General features: G+C 44.1%; 1 protein-coding gene across 1 annotated transcript; it reads right to left on the bottom strand.

Annotated features, from left to right (window-relative positions):
* Positions 1–12,035: 12,035 nt before the first annotated feature.
* Positions 12,036–16,939, bottom strand: LOC144504588 (cystatin-like). The gene is made up of 3 exons (XM_078230162.1): positions 16,465–16,939; positions 13,515–13,622; positions 12,036–12,308 (listed from the first exon to the last, which is right to left on the bottom strand). The coding sequence occupies exons 1-3, from the start codon at positions 16,675–16,677 to the stop codon at positions 12,219–12,221; spliced, it is 411 nt and encodes a 136-aa protein (XP_078086288.1). The 5' UTR covers positions 16,678–16,939; the 3' UTR covers positions 12,036–12,218.
* Between the last annotated feature and the right edge of the window lie 6,296 nt (positions 16,940–23,235).

Here is a 23,235-nt window from a genome sequence, read left to right as displayed (position 1 = left end):
TTTAAAAAACCCTAAACTAATCACAATTGCCTGTATTTGGCCCATATCCCTCTATACCCATGTAACTATCTAAATGCTTTTTAAAAGATAAAATTATACCCGCTTCTATTACTACCTCTGGCAACTTGTTCCAGACACTCACCACCCTCTGTGTGAAAGAATTGCCCCTCTGGACACTTTTCTATCTCTCCCCTCTCATCTTAAACCTATGCCCTCTAGTTTTAGACTCCCCTACCTTTGGGAAAAGATATTGACTATCTACCTTGTCTATGCCCCTCATTATTTTATAGACCTCTATAAGGTCACCCCTCAGCCTCCTACGCTCCAGAGAAAAAAGTCCCAGTCTATTCAGCCTCACCTTATAACTCAATCCATCAAGTCCCGGTAGCATCCTAGTAAATCTTTTCTGTACTCTTTCTATAATAGGGTGACCAGAATTGCACACAGTATTCCAAGTGTGGCCTTACCAATGTCTTGTACAACTTCAACAAGTCGTCCCAACTCCTGTATTCAATGTTCTGACCGATGAAACCAAGCATGCTGAATGCCTTCTTCACCACTCTGTCCACCTGTGACTCCACTTTCAAGGAGCTATGAACATGCACTCCCAGATCTGTTTGTTCTGTAACTCTCCCCAACGCCCTACCATTAACTGAGTAAGTCCTGCCCTGGTTCAATCTACCAAAATGCATTACCTTGCATTTGTCTAAATTAAACTCCATCTGCCATTCATCAGCCCACTGGCCCAATTGATCAAGATCCGGTTACAATTGGAGATAACCTTCCTCACTGTCCACCATGCCACCAATCTTGGTGTCATCTGCAAACTTACTAACCATGCCTCCTATATTCTCATCCAAATCATTAATATAAATGGCAAATAACAGCACTGATCCCTGAGGCACACCGCTGGTCACAGGCCTCCAGTTTGAAAAACAACTCTCTACAACAACCCTCTGGCTTCTGTCAAGAAACAAATTTTGTATCCATTTTGTATCCTCACCCTGGATCCTGTGAGATTTAACTTTATGCAACAACCTACCATGCGGTACCTTGTCAAAGGCCTTGCTAAAGTCCATGTAACAACATCAACTGCACTGCCCTCATCTACGTTCTTGGTTACCCCTTCCAAAAAAACTCAATCAAATTTGTGAGACATGATTTTCCACTCACAAAGCCATGCTGTCCCTAATCAGTCCTTGCATCTCTAAATGCCTGTAGATCCTGTCTCTCAAAATGCCTTCCAACAATTTACCCACCACAGATGTGAGGCTAACTGGCCTGTAGTTCCCAGGCTTTTCCCTGCAGCCCTTTGGGTTGATTCTGGAGTTGAGAGGGTTGGCTTATGAGGAGACTGGGTCTATACTCATTGGAATTTAGAAGAATGAGGGGGGATCTTATAGAAACATATAAAATTATGAAGAGAATAGATAAGATCGAAGTAGGGAGGTTGTTTCCACTGGCGGGTGAAACCAGAACTCGGGGGCATAGCCTCAAAATAAAGGAAAACAGATTTAGGACTGATTGAGGAGTAACTTCTTTACCCAAATGGTTGTGAATCTGTGGAATTCCCTGCCCAGTAAAGCAGTTGAGGCTACGTCATTGAATGTTTTTAAGGCAAAGATAGATTTTTGAACAGTAAAGGGACTAAGGGTTATGATGAGTGGGTGGGTAAGTGGAGCTGAGTCCACAAAAAGATCAGCCATGATCTTATTGAATGGTGGGGTGGGCTCGAGGGGCAGATGGCCTACTCCTGCTCCTAGTTCTTATATTCTTATCACCCCTGACCTTGGTGAAGTACTCATTGAGAATCCTGCCTGCATCTTCTGAATCAATCCACAAGTTACCATGTATACCTCTGATGGGCCCTACCTTTTCCTTAGTTATTCTCTTGCATTGCATGAAACATCTTAGAATTTTACTTGCCAATAATTTTTCATATCTTATCCTCTCTTTGCTTCCTAATTTACATTTTTATTTTTACCCCTGTACTTTCTGGACTCCTCTGGACTTACAGTATTAAGTCTTTTGTGACTGCCAGAAGCTTTGACTCCCTTGTCAATCAAGAATGTACCTAACTCAGCCTTAAAAATATTCAATGATCCTCCATGCTCTCTAGGAAAGAGAATTCCACAGACTAACTACTTTCTGAGAGAATAAAAATTCTCCTAACTTCCATCTTAAATGGGAGACACCTTGGCTGGACTTTTCTGGCTGTTCATGCCAGCAGGGTTCTCTGGTGCCGCTGCAGTGAACGGAGGTTTGGCTAAGCGCCAAATTCTCTATCCTTGCGGTGGCGGGGAGTGAACAGCCAGAAAATTCCAGCCCTTATTTTTAAACTATCTCCTAGTTTTAGTCTCACTCACAAAGGGAAGTGTCGGCATCCACCCTGTCATCCATCGAGCCCATCCTAACCAATACACAAAGCAACTGGAGGCAGAAAGTTGTCAGCATATGGCACAACACCATTTTATTTTCCAGGATTTCCTTTCCACCAGGCCTCAATAGCAACCTCCAAAGGCCTGAGAGAATTCAGCCCAATTACACATTGCTGATTTTTCTGTTCCTCTTATCCATTCACATTGAAAGGTTTGCAAGAACAGGTATGATGTTGACTGATATTGATATAATCTGGTATGCATTATGGAGGTTCTGTAGTTAGTTATACAAGTTCACTTGTTACTCAAGGAACCATTCAACATGATCTGCCATCTCCTTTTCCTGCACGGCCCCAAGGATGTTATGTGTGGTCCTCTGCCTGATGGACTTGTGATCAAAAGTGTTTCTTGGCATAAACTTTCACACGAAGGGCATGTATTGCGTGCTGAACTCAGTGGAATGTTCCTCGGTAACTTGGACAGACCCATCCTTTGCAACAATGGGGACAGGTTTGATATGGGCATAACAGGGATGACAGTGCATCTACAGCATGAGACTGAGGTCAAAACCTACCCCATACAATCGCGTTGTTACCGCCATCTGCTAGGATCGGCTGTCGTTTCAAAGACAAATGGACGTCTGCAATCAGTTCAAACTGGCCTCAGGAATCAAAGTAAATTGTGGCAACAACGAGACCATGTACTTTGGGAAATGGACTGGCCCATCATTTGTCATCTTCAGAGTCTGACCAGACTGCCAGAAGGTGCCGCCGATATGGTTTGGATGTACCAAGGTTTATGCAATAAACTGGAAGGATCATGCAGCCAAGGTGAAACAGAAATCTGGCATGTGGAAGCAACGCTGTCTCTCCATGTCAGATTAAAAACCTGGTCATCAGATGTGAAGTACTTATTATGTTGCTCTCTCTGTTTTGCTCTAGTGGTGCAAGTCTGGCTCACACCTGACTTCTGCACAGTGGTGGTCACCCCAACCAACTTCCGCTTTACTTGGAGATTGAAAATGGACTGTGTCTGCAAGGCCATCATTTACAAACCTCTGCATAAAGGGGGAAAAAAGTATACATTATCACTTGTATTAATCTTTCTCTACACCCTAGCTATGACTGTAACACTACATTCTGTACTCTCTCCTTTCCTTCTCTACATGCGGTATGCTTTGTCTGTATAGTGCACAAGAAACAATACCTTTTGCTGTATACTAATACATGACAATAATAAATCGAATCAAATCTCATCAGTTGACCACCTTTGCGACTACATCAAACTGTGCATATACTCTGTACACAAATACTAAATACTGGGGTACTACAGTAAAATACCAATGATTCGATGATACCATCCACTCAAAAATTTGTCAGACCTTTGTGATATCCAGCAGGCCCCATTCTCACTTGAATATATATCACTGTAACCTGATATGCATACATAGGTGTTTTGTTAAAAACAACAAATTCAAATGCCAAATAAAAACAGAGTAAGGCAGCAAATGTGTGAAAAAGTTTACATTCAATTTTTTCACGCCTTACAAGGACTGATCTTGCAAAACCCTGGGGCTCTGCAGTGAAAAATGTTGGGAGTCGGTTCTGGAAAAACTCAGAAATCTTTTTCTGCTAAGTGTGCTGCCTTTGAACGTGCATGATACACTCTACCATGTCATCGTTGCAATCAAACATGTCACCAGTGCAATTAAACATGTCATCAGTGCAATCAAACATGTCATCAGTGCAATCAAATGACATCATTGCAATCAAACATGTCACTAGTACAATCAAACGTGCAATCAAACATGTCACCAGAGCAATCAAACATGTCACCAGTGCAATCAAACATGTCACTTGTGCAATCAAACATGTCACTAGTGCAATCAAACATGTCACTAGTGCAATCAAACATGTCTTCCATGTTTTCATGCGACAGTGCGAGATCCTGAAGAATTTCTATGGAGCTATTTGCTGCATTGGCTAACGCAGGGTTTCCCAATCTTTTCAAGTCGCGGAATTCCTAGTGACCTCCCATGTGCATTGGGGAACTCTAAACATTCTCATAATGTCAATGCCCCTTCTTGTGCTGCAAAATAAGTGCGAACACAGAAATCAAATGTAAACAAGTCTTTTCTAGCTATATCAATGCATATGTTAGGAATTAGGAAGAGGCACATAGTCACAAATACATTCACTAGCTACATGCCCCCTCACGTTAACCCCTGGCCAAGCCACACTCCCATGGCCCCTTAACATTAACCCCAGGAAGTCACACGCACTTTAGGCTCTGATGCCCACTCTGGCTCCCCGCACTGGCGTCTGCTCCAATGTTTGCTCTGGCTCCCCACACCATCACCCATTCTAAGGCCCGCTCTGGCTCCCCGCACCAGCACCTACGCCAATGCCCGCTCTGGCTCCCTGCACCAGCACTCGCTCTAAGGCCCACTCTGGCTCCCTGCACAAGCACTCGCTCCAAGGCTCGCTCTGGTTCCCTGTACAGTGCCTGCTCCAAGGCCAGTTCTGGCTCCCTGCATCACCACCCGCTCGGAGGTCTATTCTGGTTCCCCACTCCAATGCCCACTCCAAGGCCCACTCTGGCTCCCCTCTCCAATGTCCGCTCTGGCTCCCCACACCAGCGCCTGCTCTAGCCCCCACCTTGAGGTCAGCTCTGGTGCTCACTCCAACCTCCTCTCTGAGTCCCCACAGCTCCCCTACCTCCCACTAACCCCCATGTTCCAGGTCGCATGCTCTGAGTTCCATTCTGAGGCCCTCTCTTCCCAATACTGCTCATCCAATCAGAGTCTGGTTTCTCCAGGTGGTGGGTGGTAAAGGACAGCTGGGGATGCCAGTTCTTCTGCACTTCTCTTTCTATTGATTACAAGAGGTTTGTGCAATGAAGTGTGAGATTCCAGAAACTGAGAAGATAATTATTCTTTTCTTGAAACTGCTGGGGATATCTCCCGGAAAAAGGGTCAACTCTGTAATCAGATGATTTGTAGCAACCATCTTAATTTTCCTTTCAGCAGAAAGAGTCCAGTTTACAATAAAAATAGCAATAAGGATAACGTTTTTAAAAATATATACAGGGTTAGGTTTATTTTGCGTGTCACAGGAATCCAACACTGGTCTTCTGCAGGCAAGCAAAAATACTTAATTCAGGTTGGTTGACCTCACTCTGCTCCTCCTCGTTCTTGACATCTTGTGCAGTTGTAACCTGTTTGAACCCAGCATGGTGGAAGTAGTTGGCAATTGTGGCTTACATCATCTTTTTTCCATGCATTCTTCATCATGAACATGACCTCTAGAACAGTTGGGTTGTTTATCGATTGACTCGATAACCTGAGATTTCAGCTGGCATTGGTAGTGGCTTTTCAACTTCCCAATCACCCCATCTCCATTGGCTGGAGCTTAGCTGTGGTGTTGGGAGGCAAGAAGGAGTTGTGGGCAAATGGACCATCTTCACAGGAAAAGTCCAAAAGGGACCGGTCACCAAAGAAAGGCATAAGGATTAAGGAATTAAATCAATGTATGAGGGAATGTGGTTGGACGGGCTGGGTGTACACGACAGAGCCCAAACTGAATAATCCTCCAAGCATGATATGACAGTCAGCGGTCATATTGATACAAGAACCTGTGAGTTGATTTGCACTCAGATTCCTTGTGTAACTATAAGTGTGGGTGAATATGTCCTGAATGTTGTTAATAGGATTCCCAGACATTTGCCTATGAAGGGTGTGGAGATGGCCAGCAGGAGGCAGACTCTGTGTAGCAGGTTTTGCATTGAGTCCACAAGAGTGAGAGGCGTAGCTGAGCAAGCAACCCAAAAAAACACATGCTCATATTGATACCTTACAATGTTCTCCATTTTACTTGGAGAAAGTGGAAGAGACACCCAGACAGTGTAGTTATGAAGCTCCAATAATGTCATCAACCATGGAATTCAAGAGACTTTCAGCATTCAGCTGCATCGGAGACTTGTTAACATTTTGCACTCTGAAAACAGCAAGGTCTTGACAGAAAAATCTTCAAGGCGATCACTAAGTGTCAATGCTACACAAATATCAACACAACACTGGTTGCTGGAAGAATTTAACTGTTGTGAAAGGCTGTCACAGGGAGAAGGTGTATTGTGGAAACCCTGAGCCAAAGAAAAATGAAAAACCTCCTTAGATACAATATATTGAAGCAGCAGGTACAGGTGAAGGAATTCCAAAAGTCTGTTCAAATGAAAGCACTGCATATTGCCAGCCAGCAATCCAGCTTAGAGAAGTTATGCTGAACAGGCAGAATTGAATACAATTCAGACACGATGACAGTGACTCAGATCGAGGAAACTCTATGTACAGAGCATAAGCTCAATCTTGCAGACAAGGAAGTGCAGGCAGAAATTTGAAGTGTTATAGAAACAAATCCCTTTGCTCAGACAAGCACACTGGAATATCAGTAATGGTACCAGCCAATTGGGTGCTACAGGAGTCTACATTGAAAAGGAAGAAGAGCAAGTGAAATGATGAAAAGAGCAGAAAATTCAGAAGGCAGAATTACAATAAGCTGACAAGAAAGTTGAAGAAATAAATGACCAGGCTAAAGCAATTGCAGCAAAAACTGGGTCAAGGTGGAAAGGAGCAGGAAATGGAGAAAAGTGAAGAAATGCCCAAGTCAGCGCTTCTACTGATTGTGAGCTCTTTGCAGCCTTCAGTCTCGCAAAACGATGGCTTGCACCATAGTGGTCAACACTGTTTGAAACATTGGGCAGGTTTCTTCGGCTGTGCGTGCCCCAAGACTGGAAACTCCCACTTGAGCTCAACAAACCTTTAATTTTCTGTCTTGCCCACTACAATTTACACGGCAGGCAAGACAGGAGAATTCCGGCCATTGTCTGCTGTGGTTCAGGATGTGATTCACCTGTACCTGCTGCTTCAATATATTGTATCTAAGGAGGTTCTTCATTTTTCTTTGGCTCAGGGTTTCCACAATACACCTTCTCCCTGTGACAGCCTTTCACAACAAACAGTTAGTCATTTCCCAAAAGTCCTTGGATTCTGCAGCTGTGCCAAATGATTGGAAAACTGCCAATGTGGTACCCTTGTTCAAAATGGGAAGGAGGCAAAATGCAGGAACCTACAGGCCAGTTAGTCTAACTTCAGTTACTGGAAAATATTAGAATCAATAATTAGAGACTAGTAGTGCATTTGGAAACGCATAGGCTGGAATTCTCTGCTGTTGTTCACCTTTGCCAGCAAGAATAGAGAATTTGGCACTCTGCCAAATCTCCATTCACTATAGCGGGACTGGAGAATCCCAGCCACGGGCGGGACTGGAGAATCCCAGCCACGGGCGAGATTGGAGAATTCTGGCCATAATCTGATCAAGCATAGTTTCACGAAGGGGAAATCATGTTTGACAAATATACTAGAGTTCTTTGAGGAGGAATCAGCAGTGTAGATAGAGGAGAACCAGTTGATGTTGCAGATTTGGATTTTCAAAAGGCATTTGATAAGGTGCCACACAAAAGGCTAGTATGCAGGAGAGGAACCCATAGCGTTGGAAGTAATATTCTGGCATCGATAAGAGATTTGGCTAAAAGGAAACAATGAGTAGTGATAAGGGGGTCTTTTTCAGGTTGGAGAGCAGTAACCAGTGGAGTGCCACAGGGATCAATGTTGGGGCAGCAACTCTTCACAATATTTATTAGTAATTTGGAGGAAGGAATAGAATGTACTGTGGCCAACTTTATGGATGATACAAAGGTGGGAATGAAGACAGGTTGAAGGAGGATATAAGTAGTTTGCAGAGAGATATTGACATGTTAAGTGAGTGGGGCAGAAAACTGGCAAATGAAATTCAGTGTGGGAAAATGTGAGATTGTTCATTTTGGAAGAAAAATGAGAAGGCAGATTATTATTAAATGGAGACTGCAGAAAGCAGTAGCATAAAGGGACTTGGGGGTCTTCGTTCATGAAACCCAAAAAGCTGGCATACAGGCGCAGAAGGTAATAAGAAAGGTAAATTAAATGCTATTTCAAGGGGGCTAGAGTATAAAAGAGGAGTTGTTGCAACAAGGTCATAGTGAGGCCACATTTAGAATACTTTGCAGTTATGGTCCCCATATTTAAAGAAAGATATATTATCATTGAGGCAGTGCAGAGATTTACTAGGGTGATCCCGGGTATGGAGGGACTGCCATATGAGGAAAGATTAAACAGGTAAGGTTTCTATTCCTTGGGAGCTCAGAAGAATGAGAGGTGATATGATTGAAACGTAGAAGATTCTTAAGGGGTTAAGATAGGGTAAATGTTGGGAGGATGTTTCCACTCATGGGAGAGTGTAGGACCAAAGGACATATTCACAGAATAGGGGGGTGCTCATTTAAGGTGGATTTGAGGATGAATTTGTTCTGTACAAGTGATGTATCTTTGGAATTCTATCCCCCAGGAAGCTGCGGAGGCCGAGTCCTTGAACATTTTCAAGACTAGGTTTTTAATCAGTAGGGGAATTAAGTATTACGAAGAAAAGTCATGATCTTATTAAATCGCGGAACAGGCTTAAAGGGCTGAATGGCCTACTCCTGTTCCTTGTAGTCTTCAAGGGAATCCTACAATAATCCCTGATATATGACTATACTTATTGAAACTGCCCTTTCAGAGAAAAAACACCATCTTCACCAGGACCATAACAACAGTTGTTCCTACGACGAACCAAACACATGAACTATAAACTGTTCTCTTGTTTACAACTTCTTAAAGTGCACTATTATTTTGAACTCGATCTTTCTCATGTGCTTGAGTGATGTAGCAGTTAGATTTTTGGGGTGAGCATGTGATTAAATAATCCTCTTAATTTAAACCCATGATGTTAAAAAACATCTTCCTTTTCAAAACGTTCACAAATGGAGATTATGAACAGTAAGGGAAAAAGATACAAGGGTTTCAGTTCTCTGCTGACCCTGTCTCTAACATTTCATGGTGTAGGTGAAGGTAAGAGAAAAATCAGTAAGTCCTTTTCTCATCGGGCTGAATTTTCCTATGCCTAGGGTTGAGACGGGGTTAGCAGGCAAATTCTGAAAAATGTGTTGGGCCTGTTTACCAACAAAATCCTGCTTCTGATTTTGCGTTGGTTGAGATGGGCCTGATGTTCACAACCCACTTGGTCTCAGCATGTTGCCAATTAAAATTGTTGAGTGACTATTGGCAACTTTCACATGGCATGGCAACTTTGCCAGCATTGTTGCCTGGCGGTCCTGCCATGTCAGACCCTTGACAAGTACAAGGAGGCAGCTTTACAACAGGAGACCAAAGCTGCTTTTGAACTGAAGGATTTTTACTGGTCACCAGTAGAAAATGGAAAAGCTGCTGTCTTCCCATGTTAAAGTCCAACAGGTTTATTTTGTAGCAAATGCCATTAGCTTTCGGAGTGCTGCCCCTTCGTCAGATGGAGTGGATATCTGCTCTCAAACAGGAAGGGGCTTGGAGCTCCGAAAGCTTGTGTGGCTTTTGCTACCAAATAAACCTGTTGGACTTTAACCTGGTGTTGTTAAACTTCTTACTGTGTTTACCCCAGTCCAACGCCAGCATCTCCACATCTCAAACAGGGCATACAGAGACACAAAATCAAATTACAGAATATTATTCTGGAATAGATGTGGAATAGTATTCTGTAACTTGATTTTGTGTCTCTGTATGCCCTGTTTGAGAGCAGATATCCACTCCATCTGACGAAGGGGCAGCGCTCCGAAAGCTAATGGCATTTGCTACCAAATAAACCTGTTGGACTTTAACCTGGTGTTGTTAAAACTCTTACTGTGTTTACCCCAGTCCAACGCCGGCATCTCCACATCATGTCTTCCCATGTTACAGCCTTGCTATTGAACATGGGATTTGTGGAGAGGGATCTTTCTGATCACAGTGGACTTTAAAAGGTCTCAGCTAGGGTGGCACAGTGGTTAGCACTGCTGCCTCACAAGCACCAGGGACCCAGGTTTGATTGCCAGCTTGGGTCACTATCTATGTGGAGTCTGCTCTGGTTTCCTCCCACAATCCGAAAGATATGTTGGTTTAGATGCATCAGCTATGCTAAATTCTCCCTCCGTGTACCCGAGCAGGTGCCAGAATGTGGTGACTAGGGGATTTTCACAGTAACTTTATTGCAGTGTTAATGTAAGCCTACGTGTGACAATAATAAATAAACTTAAACTGTCCCATTATTGATGGCAGCTCCAGTATTTCTTGTGCTCGGGCCTCAGCCGTGCCCCCCACTGATCATCAGCTTCCCTTGTTAGTGTACTATGCTGTCTGCAACAAAGGCCTCCACAAGCCCTCCACCACCCCTTACTGTACAGCAAGGTGGAGGCAACCTATGAATCATTGAAAATTGTAGTTCCCAATTGCAGAAATGTAGCTCTTTTCCTTCACCTATCCCCAGCTGTCGATGTTAATCAACAACCAGTAATTTGAGAGCATAGAGTGGGAAATTCAGAACTGAAATGTCTCTGGTTCTCATCATTTAAATAGTTCGCTGGGACTTGAGGATTGATAATAGAAACGAACAGAAAGCGAGGGATTTTGAGGGAAAAAATTGTGACAAAAGAATTTAAACTGTGGCAGGGGAATAGAGAAGACTCTTAACCCGGAATGCGACTGTCTACCCGGAGCGGGTGAGATGTGGACAATGGAAATGTCTGTTGACCTCGGGTGAGGTCATAAAATCCCACCCAGTATTACTTACCCCAATTATGCACGGATATTAGAGCAGACTCTAGATTACTTACCCTAATCATGCACTGATATTACACCAAAGCCATGTTTGCTCAAAGTGTACCAAGAATGCCTATGTTCATGCTTCTGTTTCACGGTGCCTTGGACACAGTTGCAAAACATAGTGCACTAGTGAATTGCAGAAGTCACATCACAATCAGATCTGATCTGGATTCAAGAATTCCACACAATCCACTTCGCAGCCTTTAATAGTTATTCCTAACTTGTCTTCCGATAGGCCTTTGATTTTCAGTGGTGTTGATTAAAATTTCCTGAGAACAGGAGCATGTAGTGGCTTTTTAAAATCTTTTTATTTTAAAAAAATTCAAATTGGATTCAATTCATGGTCCCCACGAGAGGGACAAACAAGATCAAAGCTGACAAGACAAGGCACTGTACCCTGTTTTGGGCTTGATCTGACATTTCATCTTAGCCAAAAGGCCAAGATAGCGTCGAAAAATTGCTTTGGGACGCCTCGGCTAAACCTCACCAGCTACCCTGATCATTGACTCTACCCTAGCCTGGGAGATCAACCTGTCTGATCTGACTCTCCCCTGCAGGTAAGTATATACTGGCTTTTTAAAAATTCTTGTACTCCATCCTTAAAGTTACAAAGCCAATGCTCAGAATGGACCAGGCAAATCCAAATCCATTTCTTGCTTGATCCAAAAACCAAATTCAAAATCCAATTGAATCCAATTTAAGGTCCCCTCGTGAGTGACAAACAAGATCCAAGCTGACAAGATGAGGCAGCGCACCCCACCTTGGGCTTCATCTGACACTTGATCTTAGCCAAAAGGTAAGAATATACTGGCTTTTTGCAAGGCAAGAATTGTTACATCAAAGATGCATGAAAGTTCGGAAAGAAATACAGCAGCCTCATATTGCTGAGTCACTCCAAGTTCAGTGTTAGACACTTTTATTTAGCTTGAATGGAAGCTACAGAATATTGCTTGCAAGTGATGCATTTAATATTTATACATCATGATTTCCCTAAAGTCAATAGTTGCTATTAGTACAGTATGCTGAAAGTATTATTAAACAGTGTTAACCAGATGCAAATTATTCTGCTGCAATGAAGAAATTCAGTTGCTTGATTGATTGCACGTCATCCTGGTCATAGAAATTTCTTCTTCCCAAGGGATTGAATGAACCACAAAGTGGCAAAGTTTTTTCTGAAAAATGAAAAGAAGAGTTGTAAATTAGATTGCCTTTCCAGGATTTATTCTCTTGTTACTTCTCTCATGGAATCCCTACAGTGCAGAAGGTGGCCATTCGGCCCATCAAGCCTGCACCGACAACAATCCCACCCAGGCCCTATCCCTGCAACCCCACATGTTTACCCTGCTAATTCCCTGACACTAAGGGGTACTTTAGCATGGCCAATCTTAAACTAGATCACATGTCTCCTCCAACAAGGGTAGCTTAAACCTGGAAGAAACTCAGTTTCCAATGATGTCTGAGAATAGAAATAGTTTTAATCAATTGGAGAAAATTGATCCAAATGTTTAAAATATTCAATGAATCATGGAAACAAAACATTTTTGTTTGCCATAGCCCCAAGTATTTTATGATGACATAGTGCTTGCTCAAGACATATATTCCTGCACAACATCAGAAGTTACTCAAGAATCCATCCTTACAGTATGTGGTCATTTAGCCGGAAGGAATGACACCTATAGATGTTTCCATCTAATTAGAAATTAAAGCTTTGCAAGTATCACTTTAATTTTCATCTTATTTAGTTCCCATCACTTTAGACAAGGGAATAATCTGTGAATTCAATCCTCTCCTGTCCTGTCTAATCCTATTAGCACACAAGTCATGAAGGAGCTAGATATGTTCAAACTAGAACTAGCTTCTAGAAAAATTATAGAACAACCTTCATAAATATCAAAGTTATATTTTGCCTCATAGTAATGTTCACAAGACTTTATTCCCATGCTGGTGACAGCACAAATTTCCCTTTCTATTTCCTATTTCCTTCCACATACCATCCGCAAGGAACTTGTGCACTCATTAGGCCCATACCTTATACAACAAGTGGCTAGGTTGCTCCCAACTAATGAACTGGAGGAGCACAAAAGATTCTGCTGCAAGTGACAAGGCTACTTGCTTTTCTTCAGGGAAAAGCTGCTTAGAACAGGTGTTACAAACCCAGTTGAGGATTGAGAAAAGCCTCCATACATTGTGCTCCAAAGCAAGCGTGCAGGTTGCCACTCCAAGACAAGTTCATTTTGATTTTAAAATTCCAAATCGTATAAAAAAAATATTTGACCAATGAAGCACTAGAATTGACACAAAGAAAACTTTATAGAAAAGATTGGACACTTAAAGGTAATTTTGCATTCCATTATTGTAAAGACAAAATGTGAAATTACCTGTGGAGTTTCATGCAATTCACAGGATTCCAAATTATCAACGCTTTCCTTTCTGCATCGAGTTCTCCCCACTTCAACCTGAAGAATGTAATTTATCCCAGCAACAAGCTAAAAGGAAGAAAGCGATATTTAAAAAAAAATCAAATCCAGATTAGTAAAAGTCTGAAGGTTTGAACTAAAACATAAGAATGATTTTCTGCAAGTGTAAATATAGTTCACTCCCAAAAATTCATTTCTGCACAAAATGTAATCTCCAGTCATCCAAATTAAGTATGCCACACGGACAAGAATTTTATGCCAGAAATTCCAATTTTCACAATTTCAACAAAATAACCATTAATCTTTCAACTGTTGGCTTGCCATTCACTACGTAACCTCATTTCCAGGCAATCCCACTGATGGACGTAGAAAGTGAAATTGAAAAGCTTTTTTAATTCATTTGTGGTACATGGATGTCGCTGGCTGGCCAGCATTTGTTGCCCATGAACTAAGTGGCTTGCTCGACCATTTCAGAGGGCAGTTGAGGGTCACATTGCGCATGCAAGGCCAGATTTCCTTTCCTAAAAAAGGACATTAGTGAACCAGATGGGTTTTTTCCAAACAATTGTTTCATGGTTGTCAGTAGATTCTTAATTCCAGGTACATTTATTGAATTCAAATTCCACCAACTGCCGTGGCAGGATTTGAATCTGGGTCCACAGAACATTAGCTGAGTTTCTGGATTAATAGTCTAGCGAAAGTACCACTAGGCCATCACCTTCCCTCCATTGCTGTCCAAAACAATTTGTAGTCAGTGATTTAACATACATTTGTGGTACAGTTTTCAGTGGCAAATCAAAGTTTCATTTGTGACCAGAGAACAGTCTATTACTTCAAAGTATTGGGTGTAATTTTCTCAAAAAATTCTAAGTGTCGAACGGGTGAGAAAACAGTAGGTTTTCTTGGCGTCTTTTACAGCGAGGTAAATAATGGGAATTTATGTCATGTAATTCTTGCCAGTGGGGAATGGGGGTGGAGCCTCAGCCAGCTGATGAGCTCTAGGGACATCACTGCATAGCCACCCCAATCTCTGTATGTACACAGTATACCAGGAGATCTGTCACTCCTCCCTCTCTCTCCTCCTCCCCCCCCCCCACACACAAACCTGGCTATACCCCAAGACCCTGCCCCCTCAGGCTGCATACCCTTGCCACTGCCAGAATGCCTGGTGGGCACTGCCCAGCTCTGCCCACCCAGGGGCTTCAATGGCCTCTGGTCCCACTGGCAACACCATCACGTCTGGTCCCCATTGGTGGGGTCCATCTGTGATTCTCACCAGTAAGGACCTCAAACAGGGCTAAGGTAAGTGAGCCTGGACAATAGTGTCTGGGGCTCACATGACGAGCTGGTAAGATCGCATCTAATGAGTTTAAGTTTTACCATTGCACCTGCTGTGCTCCCAGTGTCTTCGTAGATCCAATCCACCCAGTCCCAAGAAAAACTCAATTTTAAAATCCTAATCCTTGCTTTCAAGTTCATTCATGGCCTCCTCCTTCCTTTCTTTTAATCGCCTCCAACCTGTCTGAGATTTCAATTCCAGCCCCTTGAGCATTCCCAATGTTAATCATCTCACATTGACAACTGTGCCTTCAGCCATTTGGCCTCTAAACCCTGAAATTCCCTCCCTAAATTTTTCCCCCCACCTATCTCCTCCTAAAATCAACTCAAGAACAGCTTCTTCCCTGCTGCGATCAGATTTTTGAATGGACCTATCTTGCATTAAGTTGATCTTTCTCTACACCCTAGCTATGACTGTAACACTACATTCTGCACTCCCTTGTTTCTTTCTCCATGAATGGTATGCTTTGTCCGTATAGCACACAAGAAACAATACTTTTCACTGTACACTAATACATGTCACAATAATAAATCAAATCAAATAAAGACCCTACAGGCACAAGCTTACTGGTCCGCTGCGCTGGTCGATTGGTGTGGCGAGCCAGAAAAAGGCCGAGACACCAAACCATTTGGCACCAAACACCATCTTTCCAGCCCCATTTTGCCAGCAGGTTCAGCTTCATGCCCAGAAAGGGCACAAAGCCAATTTGAATATTGTCATGCAGCAAAGCCTGCATGTTCAATTCCAGCCTCTCGCTGACGACTCATGATCCTCATCGACAGGGACCAGGTGCCATGACTACACTGGGGGGGGCAGGGAAATCTGAGGCCATTAAAGCTCCCAGGTAGTTGAGGGCATAGTGGGGCAGTGCCAAGGAGGGGAGCTCTGCAGGGGCACATAGGCCAGGTTGGGGGAGCTCTGCAGGGGTGGGGAGCTCAGCAGGAGGGTTCTGATGCCAAAGGCCCATGTTGCCATGGGGAGGGGGGTGGGGGTTTACACTGCCACCAATGATTGGGGCAAGGCATGGCAGGTGGTCTCCCATCACCCAGTGCACTTGGAGATCCAGACACCTGCACATTGGCACCTAAGTGCTCTGCAGCTAACTTCCTTGCATGCTTCAGCTCCCCCCCCCCCCCCCTTTCTGGCACGAAACTCACAACAGCCAAAAAATTGATAGCATGTGCAAAGATTACAGTGCCAAGCTCACCCAAAAAAAAGTGACTTTTTTTTTGCTAGGATTGCATCCTACATCTTTGACCAGGTTTGTATGGCAATCTGTCCTGATAGCTCCTCCTGTGACTCCCTACCAAGGATGTCTTCATTAATAACACTCTCAATATCCAACTTGAGATATGTTGCTCCCTTATAGGGTTTTGCTATCTCCTTTTCAGTCCTGGTGGACATTAACCCGAAGACAGCATCCTTCCCCCTTCCCCACTTACTGGCAGGGTGTCAAACTTCCCCATAGTTTGAACCCAGATTCTCCTCCTCATGACGCCTTCCCCCAAACTCTTCCCTTTAAACCCGGCCTCTTCTCCACCGGAGAAGTTGAACACTCCCCTCGCCCTTTACCTGCTGCTGAGCAGACACGATCCTCAGCACCTTATTGGTGTACATGTCGTTGGACAGCTTGTTGTACTCGCTGATGGCGAAGTGCGCGACTTTCTGCACCTCGGGGCTGTCGGGGGACACGGGCTGGGGGGCGCCCAGCAAACTCGAACAAGCGGCCAGAGAGGCCAGCAACACAACAAGCACCGCTCCCCGCACCGCCATCAGCATCGCCATTTTGCACCTTCTCCTCAACAACCTCCGACTGTCAGGCGGCTGCTCGTCACTAGCGCCTTTATTGGAGAGCAGCCGCTGGGCCAGGCTCCGGACATCACGCAGGCCTCCCTCAGCCAACCCGGAGAGCGGGAAGGCGGCCCCGAGTCTGACTAACGCTGCAGGGCCAATGGTGGGCGAGGCCCTCACAACAGAAACGCCCCCCCCCCCCCCAGTTATGCCCTCTTTTTAGGTCAAACCAAATAAACAAACTCAGATTAAGGCCCCCCAGTTATGCAAGAAGGACAGTTTACAAGATTCAACTCGGATAAGGGCACCAGTGATTTGATTTATTATGTCAAATGTACAGAGATACAGTGAAAATTATTGTTTTGCATGCTATCCATACAAATTAAACCAAATAAAGCTCACAAAGAATTGCCATAGTCCGGTGCCATCTTGAACATTTGAAACATGGGTGTGGTCAGTGCAGACCAGTAATACATCCCCTTTTTGCTCCACTCCCTATGTTGTGGGGACTGGCTGCAAGTAATTTAGGACCTCGTGTTGGGGTCAGGTTTTTTTAATTAAAGGAACAGGACCAATGTTTATTTTATTAGTGTCACAAGTAGGCTTACATTAACACTGCAATGAAGTTACGGTGAAAATCCCTTAGTTGCCACACTCCGGCGCTTGTTTGGGTACACTGAGGCAGAATTTAGCAAGGCCAGTGCACCGAACCAGCACTTCTCTCCAACTGTGGGAAGAAACCGGCACACTTGAAGGAAACCCATGCAGACACGGGGAGAACGTGCAGATTCCACACAGTCACCCAAGCCGGGAATTTAAACTGGGTCCCTGGCACTGTGAGGCAGCAGTGCTAACCACTGTGCCACCATGCCGCCCAACAGGCCTTCCAAAAGTACTGTCACCATGCCGAGAAAATAACAGCTCATAGAACAAGGATGCAATTTGAAAGAAGGAACAGAGGGATTTAGAACAAGAAAAGTATAGCATAGAAAGAGGCCCTTCAGCCCACCAAGCCTGAGCCGATACATGACGCCTTTCTAAACAAAAGACGTTTTGCCTCTACTTGGTCCGTACCCCTCTATTCATGTATCTTTCAAGATACCTTTTAAATGTTGCTATTAAATAACTGCTTCTACCACTACCTCTGGCAGCGCATTCCTGGCACTTTATAAGTTTATTTATTTATTAGTCACAAGTAGATTTGCATTAATACTGCAATGAAGCTACTGTGAAAATTCCCTAGTCGCCACACTCCGGCGCCTGTTTGGGTACACTGAGGGAGAATTTAGCATGGCCAATGCACCGAACCAGCACTTCTTTCGAACTGTGGGACGAAACCGGAGTACCCAGAGGAAACTCACGCAGGCACGGGGAGAATGTGCAGACTCCGCGCAGACAGTGACCCAAGCCGGGAATCGAACCCGGGTCCCTGGCGCTGTGAGGTAGCAGTGCTAACCACTATGTCACCGTGCCGCCCATTCTTACCACCCTTACCGCCCTCTGTGTAAAAAAACTTGCCTTTCAGATCTCCTTTAAACTTTTCCCCTTTTATCTTAGACCTATGTGCCCTGGAACAAAATTTCTACCCTGGGAAAAAGACTCCAACTATCCATTCTATCCATGCTTCTCATAATTTTGTAAACTTCCATCAGGTCGTCCCTCAACTTCTGACATTCAAATGAAAACAAACCAAGTTTGTCCAATCTCTTCTCATAGCTAATACCCTCCAAATCAGGCAACATCCTGGTAAACCTTTTCTGTACCCTCTCCAAAGCCTCCACATCCTTCTGATAGTGTGTCAATCAGAACTGTATACAGTATTCCAAATGTGGCCGAACTAAAGTTCTATACAGTTGCAACAAGACTTGCCAATTTTTATACTCTGTGCCCTGACCAATGCCATACGCCTTCCTGACCACCTTATCCACTTGTGTTGCCACTTTCGGGGAACTGTGGACTTGTACGCCTAGATCCCTTTGTAAATGCTTTTAAGGGTCCTGCCATTTACAGTATACTTCCTTCCTGCATTAGACCACCCAAAATGCATTACCTTGCATTTGTCCGGTTTAAGTTCCGCCTGCCATTTCTTTGTCCAAATTTCCAGCCTATTTATACCCTGCTGTATTCTCTGGCAATCCTCCTCGCTATCTGCAGCTCCCCAAGTCTTTGTCATCCGCAAACTTAATAATCAGACTACCTACATTTTCCTCCAAACCATTCATATATATTACAAATAACAGGGGTCCCGGCACTGATCTCTGCGGAACACCACTGATCACTGATTTATGGGGTATTTGTGCACAGATCATTGAAGGTGGCAGGGCAGGTTGAGAGAGTGGCTTACATTAAAGAATCTTGGAATTGATAATGGAGCATAGAGTACAAAAGCAAGGAAGTCATAATGAACCGGCATAAAACCCTTGTTCGACCTCATTGTATCCAATTCTGGCCACTAGACTTTTGAAATAAATATACTTTATTGGTAAAATATCTGAAAGAACATTACAAACATGTCAAAATGGCCATCACTCCAGTGCAATAATCTTTGGGTTTTCTGCATAGACCATATTGCACGTTGAGGTGATTCAACACTGTCAAAGAAACAATACAGACACTTCCAAGTGGTCATTATAAATGGTGCAAAGCTATTTAAGTTGTCTATGCAGATCAAGTTGCACTCTGAGATGCTTCAATGCAATTGTTCTATATGTAATATTCACTGTGTACATTCAATCTGAGTCATAAAGTTCAAAGGGGTTCTGTATAATTCCACTTCCCTCAGTTCACTGTGGCCAAAAGTCTTAAGACAGCGGTGACTTTCCCCATTGCGCCTCTGCAGTGACTGCCTCAAGCTATAAGGCATCCTTCAGCACCTAGACCCGGACCTTGGGATGTGCCAGTCTGCAACACTCGGTCGTGGACAACTCCTTGCACTGGAAGCCGAACATAATTCAGGCAGACCAAAGAGCATCTTTCACCAGATGATCCTCCAGCAACGGATGTTTGTCTCGATGTGGGTCCCTGGAAACAGCTCGTAGAGCAATGGGTTGTGCGTCTTGGAGCTGCTTGGGATGAACCTAGGCAAAAACGATTTCATCTATCGCCAGACCTTTTTTGCAAAGGCACACTCCAAAAGGAGGTGGGCAATAGTCTCTTCCCCACCACAGTCACCTGAAGGACAATGAGCGGATGGTTGAGACTCCGGGCGTGTAGGAAGAATCTGATGGGGGAGGCCCTTTCTGCCACCAGCCAAGTTATATCTTGGTGCTTGTTTGAAAGTTATGGTGATGAGGTATTCTACCAAATGACTGACAGTCTGCTCAGGGAACCATCCAACAGGATCCACCATCTCCTTTTCCTGTTGGACCTCCAGGACATTATATGCAGACCACTGCCTGATGGATTTGTGGTCAAAGGTGTTTGTTTATCTGTATAAATTTTTCCATGAGGGACAGGTAGTAGGACATGGTCCAACTACTTAGGGGGTGGCATGGTGGCACAGTAATTAGCACTGCTACCCCACAGCACCAAGGACCTGGGTTCAATTCCAGCCTTGAGTGACTATCTTTGTGGAGTTTGCACGTTCTCTCCATGTCTGTGGGGCTTTCCTTCAGCTGCTTTGGTTACCTCTCATAGACCAAAGATGTGCAGGTTAGGTGGATTAGCCATGGTAAATGCACAGGGTGAGGGTATTGGGAGGTGGGCCTGTGTAACCTGCTATTTCAGAGAGTCAGTACAGATTCAATGGGCCGAATGGCCTGCTTCTGCACTGTAGGGATTCTGTGGTTCCATGGTACTTGGAGCATTCTGTAATGTAGCCAGAGTCACCCTTTGCTACACTGGGGATGGGTAGAATCTCAGTACATAGTGATACTTGATGTTTGCGTACCAAGGATCAAGCACAGTCACATACAAATGTGGCCATCAGGATTAGGGTGATGTTGAGCACATTTCTCCCCCATTATCTCAAGGTTTATACATCACATCCCTGTGAACATGGTCCATTTTTAACTTCCAAATGAGGTGGAAAATGGCTTGGGTGAATGTCGTAGCAAGGCAGTGAGGAATGGGCCAGACCTGCGCCAAGTACAGTAACACCGAGAGTGCCTCACCTCTGATGACCAGATTCTTAGAGGGAGTGTTGCTTCCATATGCCCAGTTTTTGTTTCATTAACTCACTCCTTCCAGTTTCTAACACATGCTCCAGCCCCTCCGAACCATAACCCCAGTACCTTCAAGTCATCGGAACTGATGGTGAAAGGGTCAAGGGATTGGTCAGCCCATTTCCCAAAGACATTGTCTCGCTCTTGCAATGATTTACCTCGGCACCAGAGGCCAGTTCAAACTGGTCACAGATATTGCTCAGCCTGTGCACAAACAGCGGATTTGACCAGAAGACGGTGATACTGCCCATGTACAGGGAGGCTTTGACTTGAGTGCCTCCAGGGATTTTCACTCCTGTTATACATGAATCCTTCCTGATGAACTCAGCGAAGGGTTCTACACAACGCACGAACAGGACAGGAAAGAGAGGGCAGGCCTACCTAATTCCAGATTTAATTGGAAAGCTTTCTGATTCCCACCCGATTGAAATTGTGCTACTAATGTTTTTGTAGAGCAGTTTGGATCCAATTGCAGATTTCCTCCTCAAACCCCATTTTGGAGAGCACATCCATCATGAAGGTGTGCAATATTCTGTCAAAGGCCTCCTCCTGGTTCAGGCTGATGAGACAAGTACCCACACCCCTGTCCCGCACGTAGTTAATCATGTCTCTGAGAAGCACAAAGCTATCAGAGATCTTTCTGCCAGGTACAGAGCAGGTCTGGTCAGGGTGGATCATCATCTCCAGAGCAGACCTGACCCGATTGACGATGACCTTGGATAGAATTTTGTAGTCCACATTCAACAGTGAAATATGTCGCCAATTTCTAATTTCTTCCCTTTTCCACCTTCTGCTTGTAGATGAGGGTAATGATGCCTTTCCTCATAGATCTTGACATGCTCCCTTCCAGAAGCATACTCTCGTATACTTCCAGTAGGTCAGGGCCAGTCCAGTCCCACAGAGCCAAATACAACTCAGCCGGTAAGCCATCGCTTCTGGGAGTTTTACTTTTCTTAAAGGACTTGAGGACTTTAATCAACTCATCCAGAGTTAGCAGTTTGTCCACACTGTCCCAATCATTGTCCTCTTAAGACCTCTGTGATAGAGGACAGGAAAGACTGTTATCTGTGGTCTTCATGTCTTACAGTCTGTCATAAAAGGATTTGCTGATCCTCAAAATGTCGGACTGCGATGAATTTACTGAATTGTCTTCTACCTTCAGGCTGCTAATCACAGAGCTCTCTCTCTGCACCTTTTGGAAGAGCAAATGTGAGCACATCACATCTTGCTTCTTGGAGCAGACTCTGGACTGGAAAATGATCTTGGAAGCCTCTGTGATGAAGCGCAGGGCTTGTTGGCTCTTAACCTCCTGGAGATACTATCTGACATTCACCCCATCGCCTGCAGGCGGAGCAAATTTTGCATGCTTTTCCAACCACATCAATGATGCAGTTGAAGTCACCGCCCAGAATGAGCAGCCTGGAAGTGGCTAGCAGCAATGCAAGTTGTTGAAGGACTGTCAGTGGCTCGCCATTCTGGGATGGGGCATATGCGCTAATTAACCAGATTTATTTCAATGATATATCCATTTCCATCAGGCTGAGTATATTTTACCCCAGTTCCTTCCGCGACCGCTGGGCACCGCAGGGGCTGGGGTGTATTATCGACCCTGATAATCACTTTTTGGTTTGACGTTTTAAGTTTCCTTTCGACTTTGTCTTTGGTTCGGGCTGTTCCCCCTTCCTTTTGGGGAGCTGCCCCTTTTAATTTGTCCCTAAGTTAATTTGAGTTCGTTTATTTGGTTGGTGTTGAAAGACATACCCCAGTTATCTTGTGGTAGAAGATACCTAAGATTTGAAACAAACTGGTGAACATTGGGAACTTATATTCACCAGACTTTGAACATGGCCCAGCAGACTGAGAGACTGTCTTGGTGCACTCACGTGTCCTGTTCCAGGTCGTTCTCCAACCTGCTCACCCTTTGTACCAATCACACAGATGATCAACAGAGTTGAAAAATATAACCAGAAAGTTCAGCATTTACACTCCACTTTATGTCAACAGTGATTCCAGAAAAGATTACAAGTCACAAATGAATTCTTCATGGTCATACCAGGAGTGTCAATACACCCTATAGCGAGAGGAAGTCTATATCTGGTTTTGTTTCGCAATTTTTGCCAATAAAGTACTTTATTGTGAAAATGTTTATTGAGCAGCAATTTTAATGAGAGGGAATTGTGGCTTACCTGGGAATTTTTGTGTTTTTGTAACGATAGTTGTAGTAATAGAATTGTGAAATTTGGGGACCCTGACTAGCTTTGACTGATCTATGTGCCCATTTTTATGTTGTTTTGTAATACATGGCAGTTTCACACAGCAGTTGTGAATATTAAGAAATAAAAGATGTTGGGAAATGAAATATATTGGGAAATAAAACTTGAAGAAAGCG

Source organism: Mustelus asterias, chromosome 15 (assembly GCF_964213995.1).
Source record: "Mustelus asterias chromosome 15, sMusAst1.hap1.1, whole genome shotgun sequence".
Lineage (NCBI taxonomy): Eukaryota > Metazoa > Chordata > Chondrichthyes > Carcharhiniformes > Triakidae > Mustelus > Mustelus asterias.
Note: the sequence above shows the minus strand (reverse complement) of the source record. Positions and strands in the feature narration are given on the sequence as shown.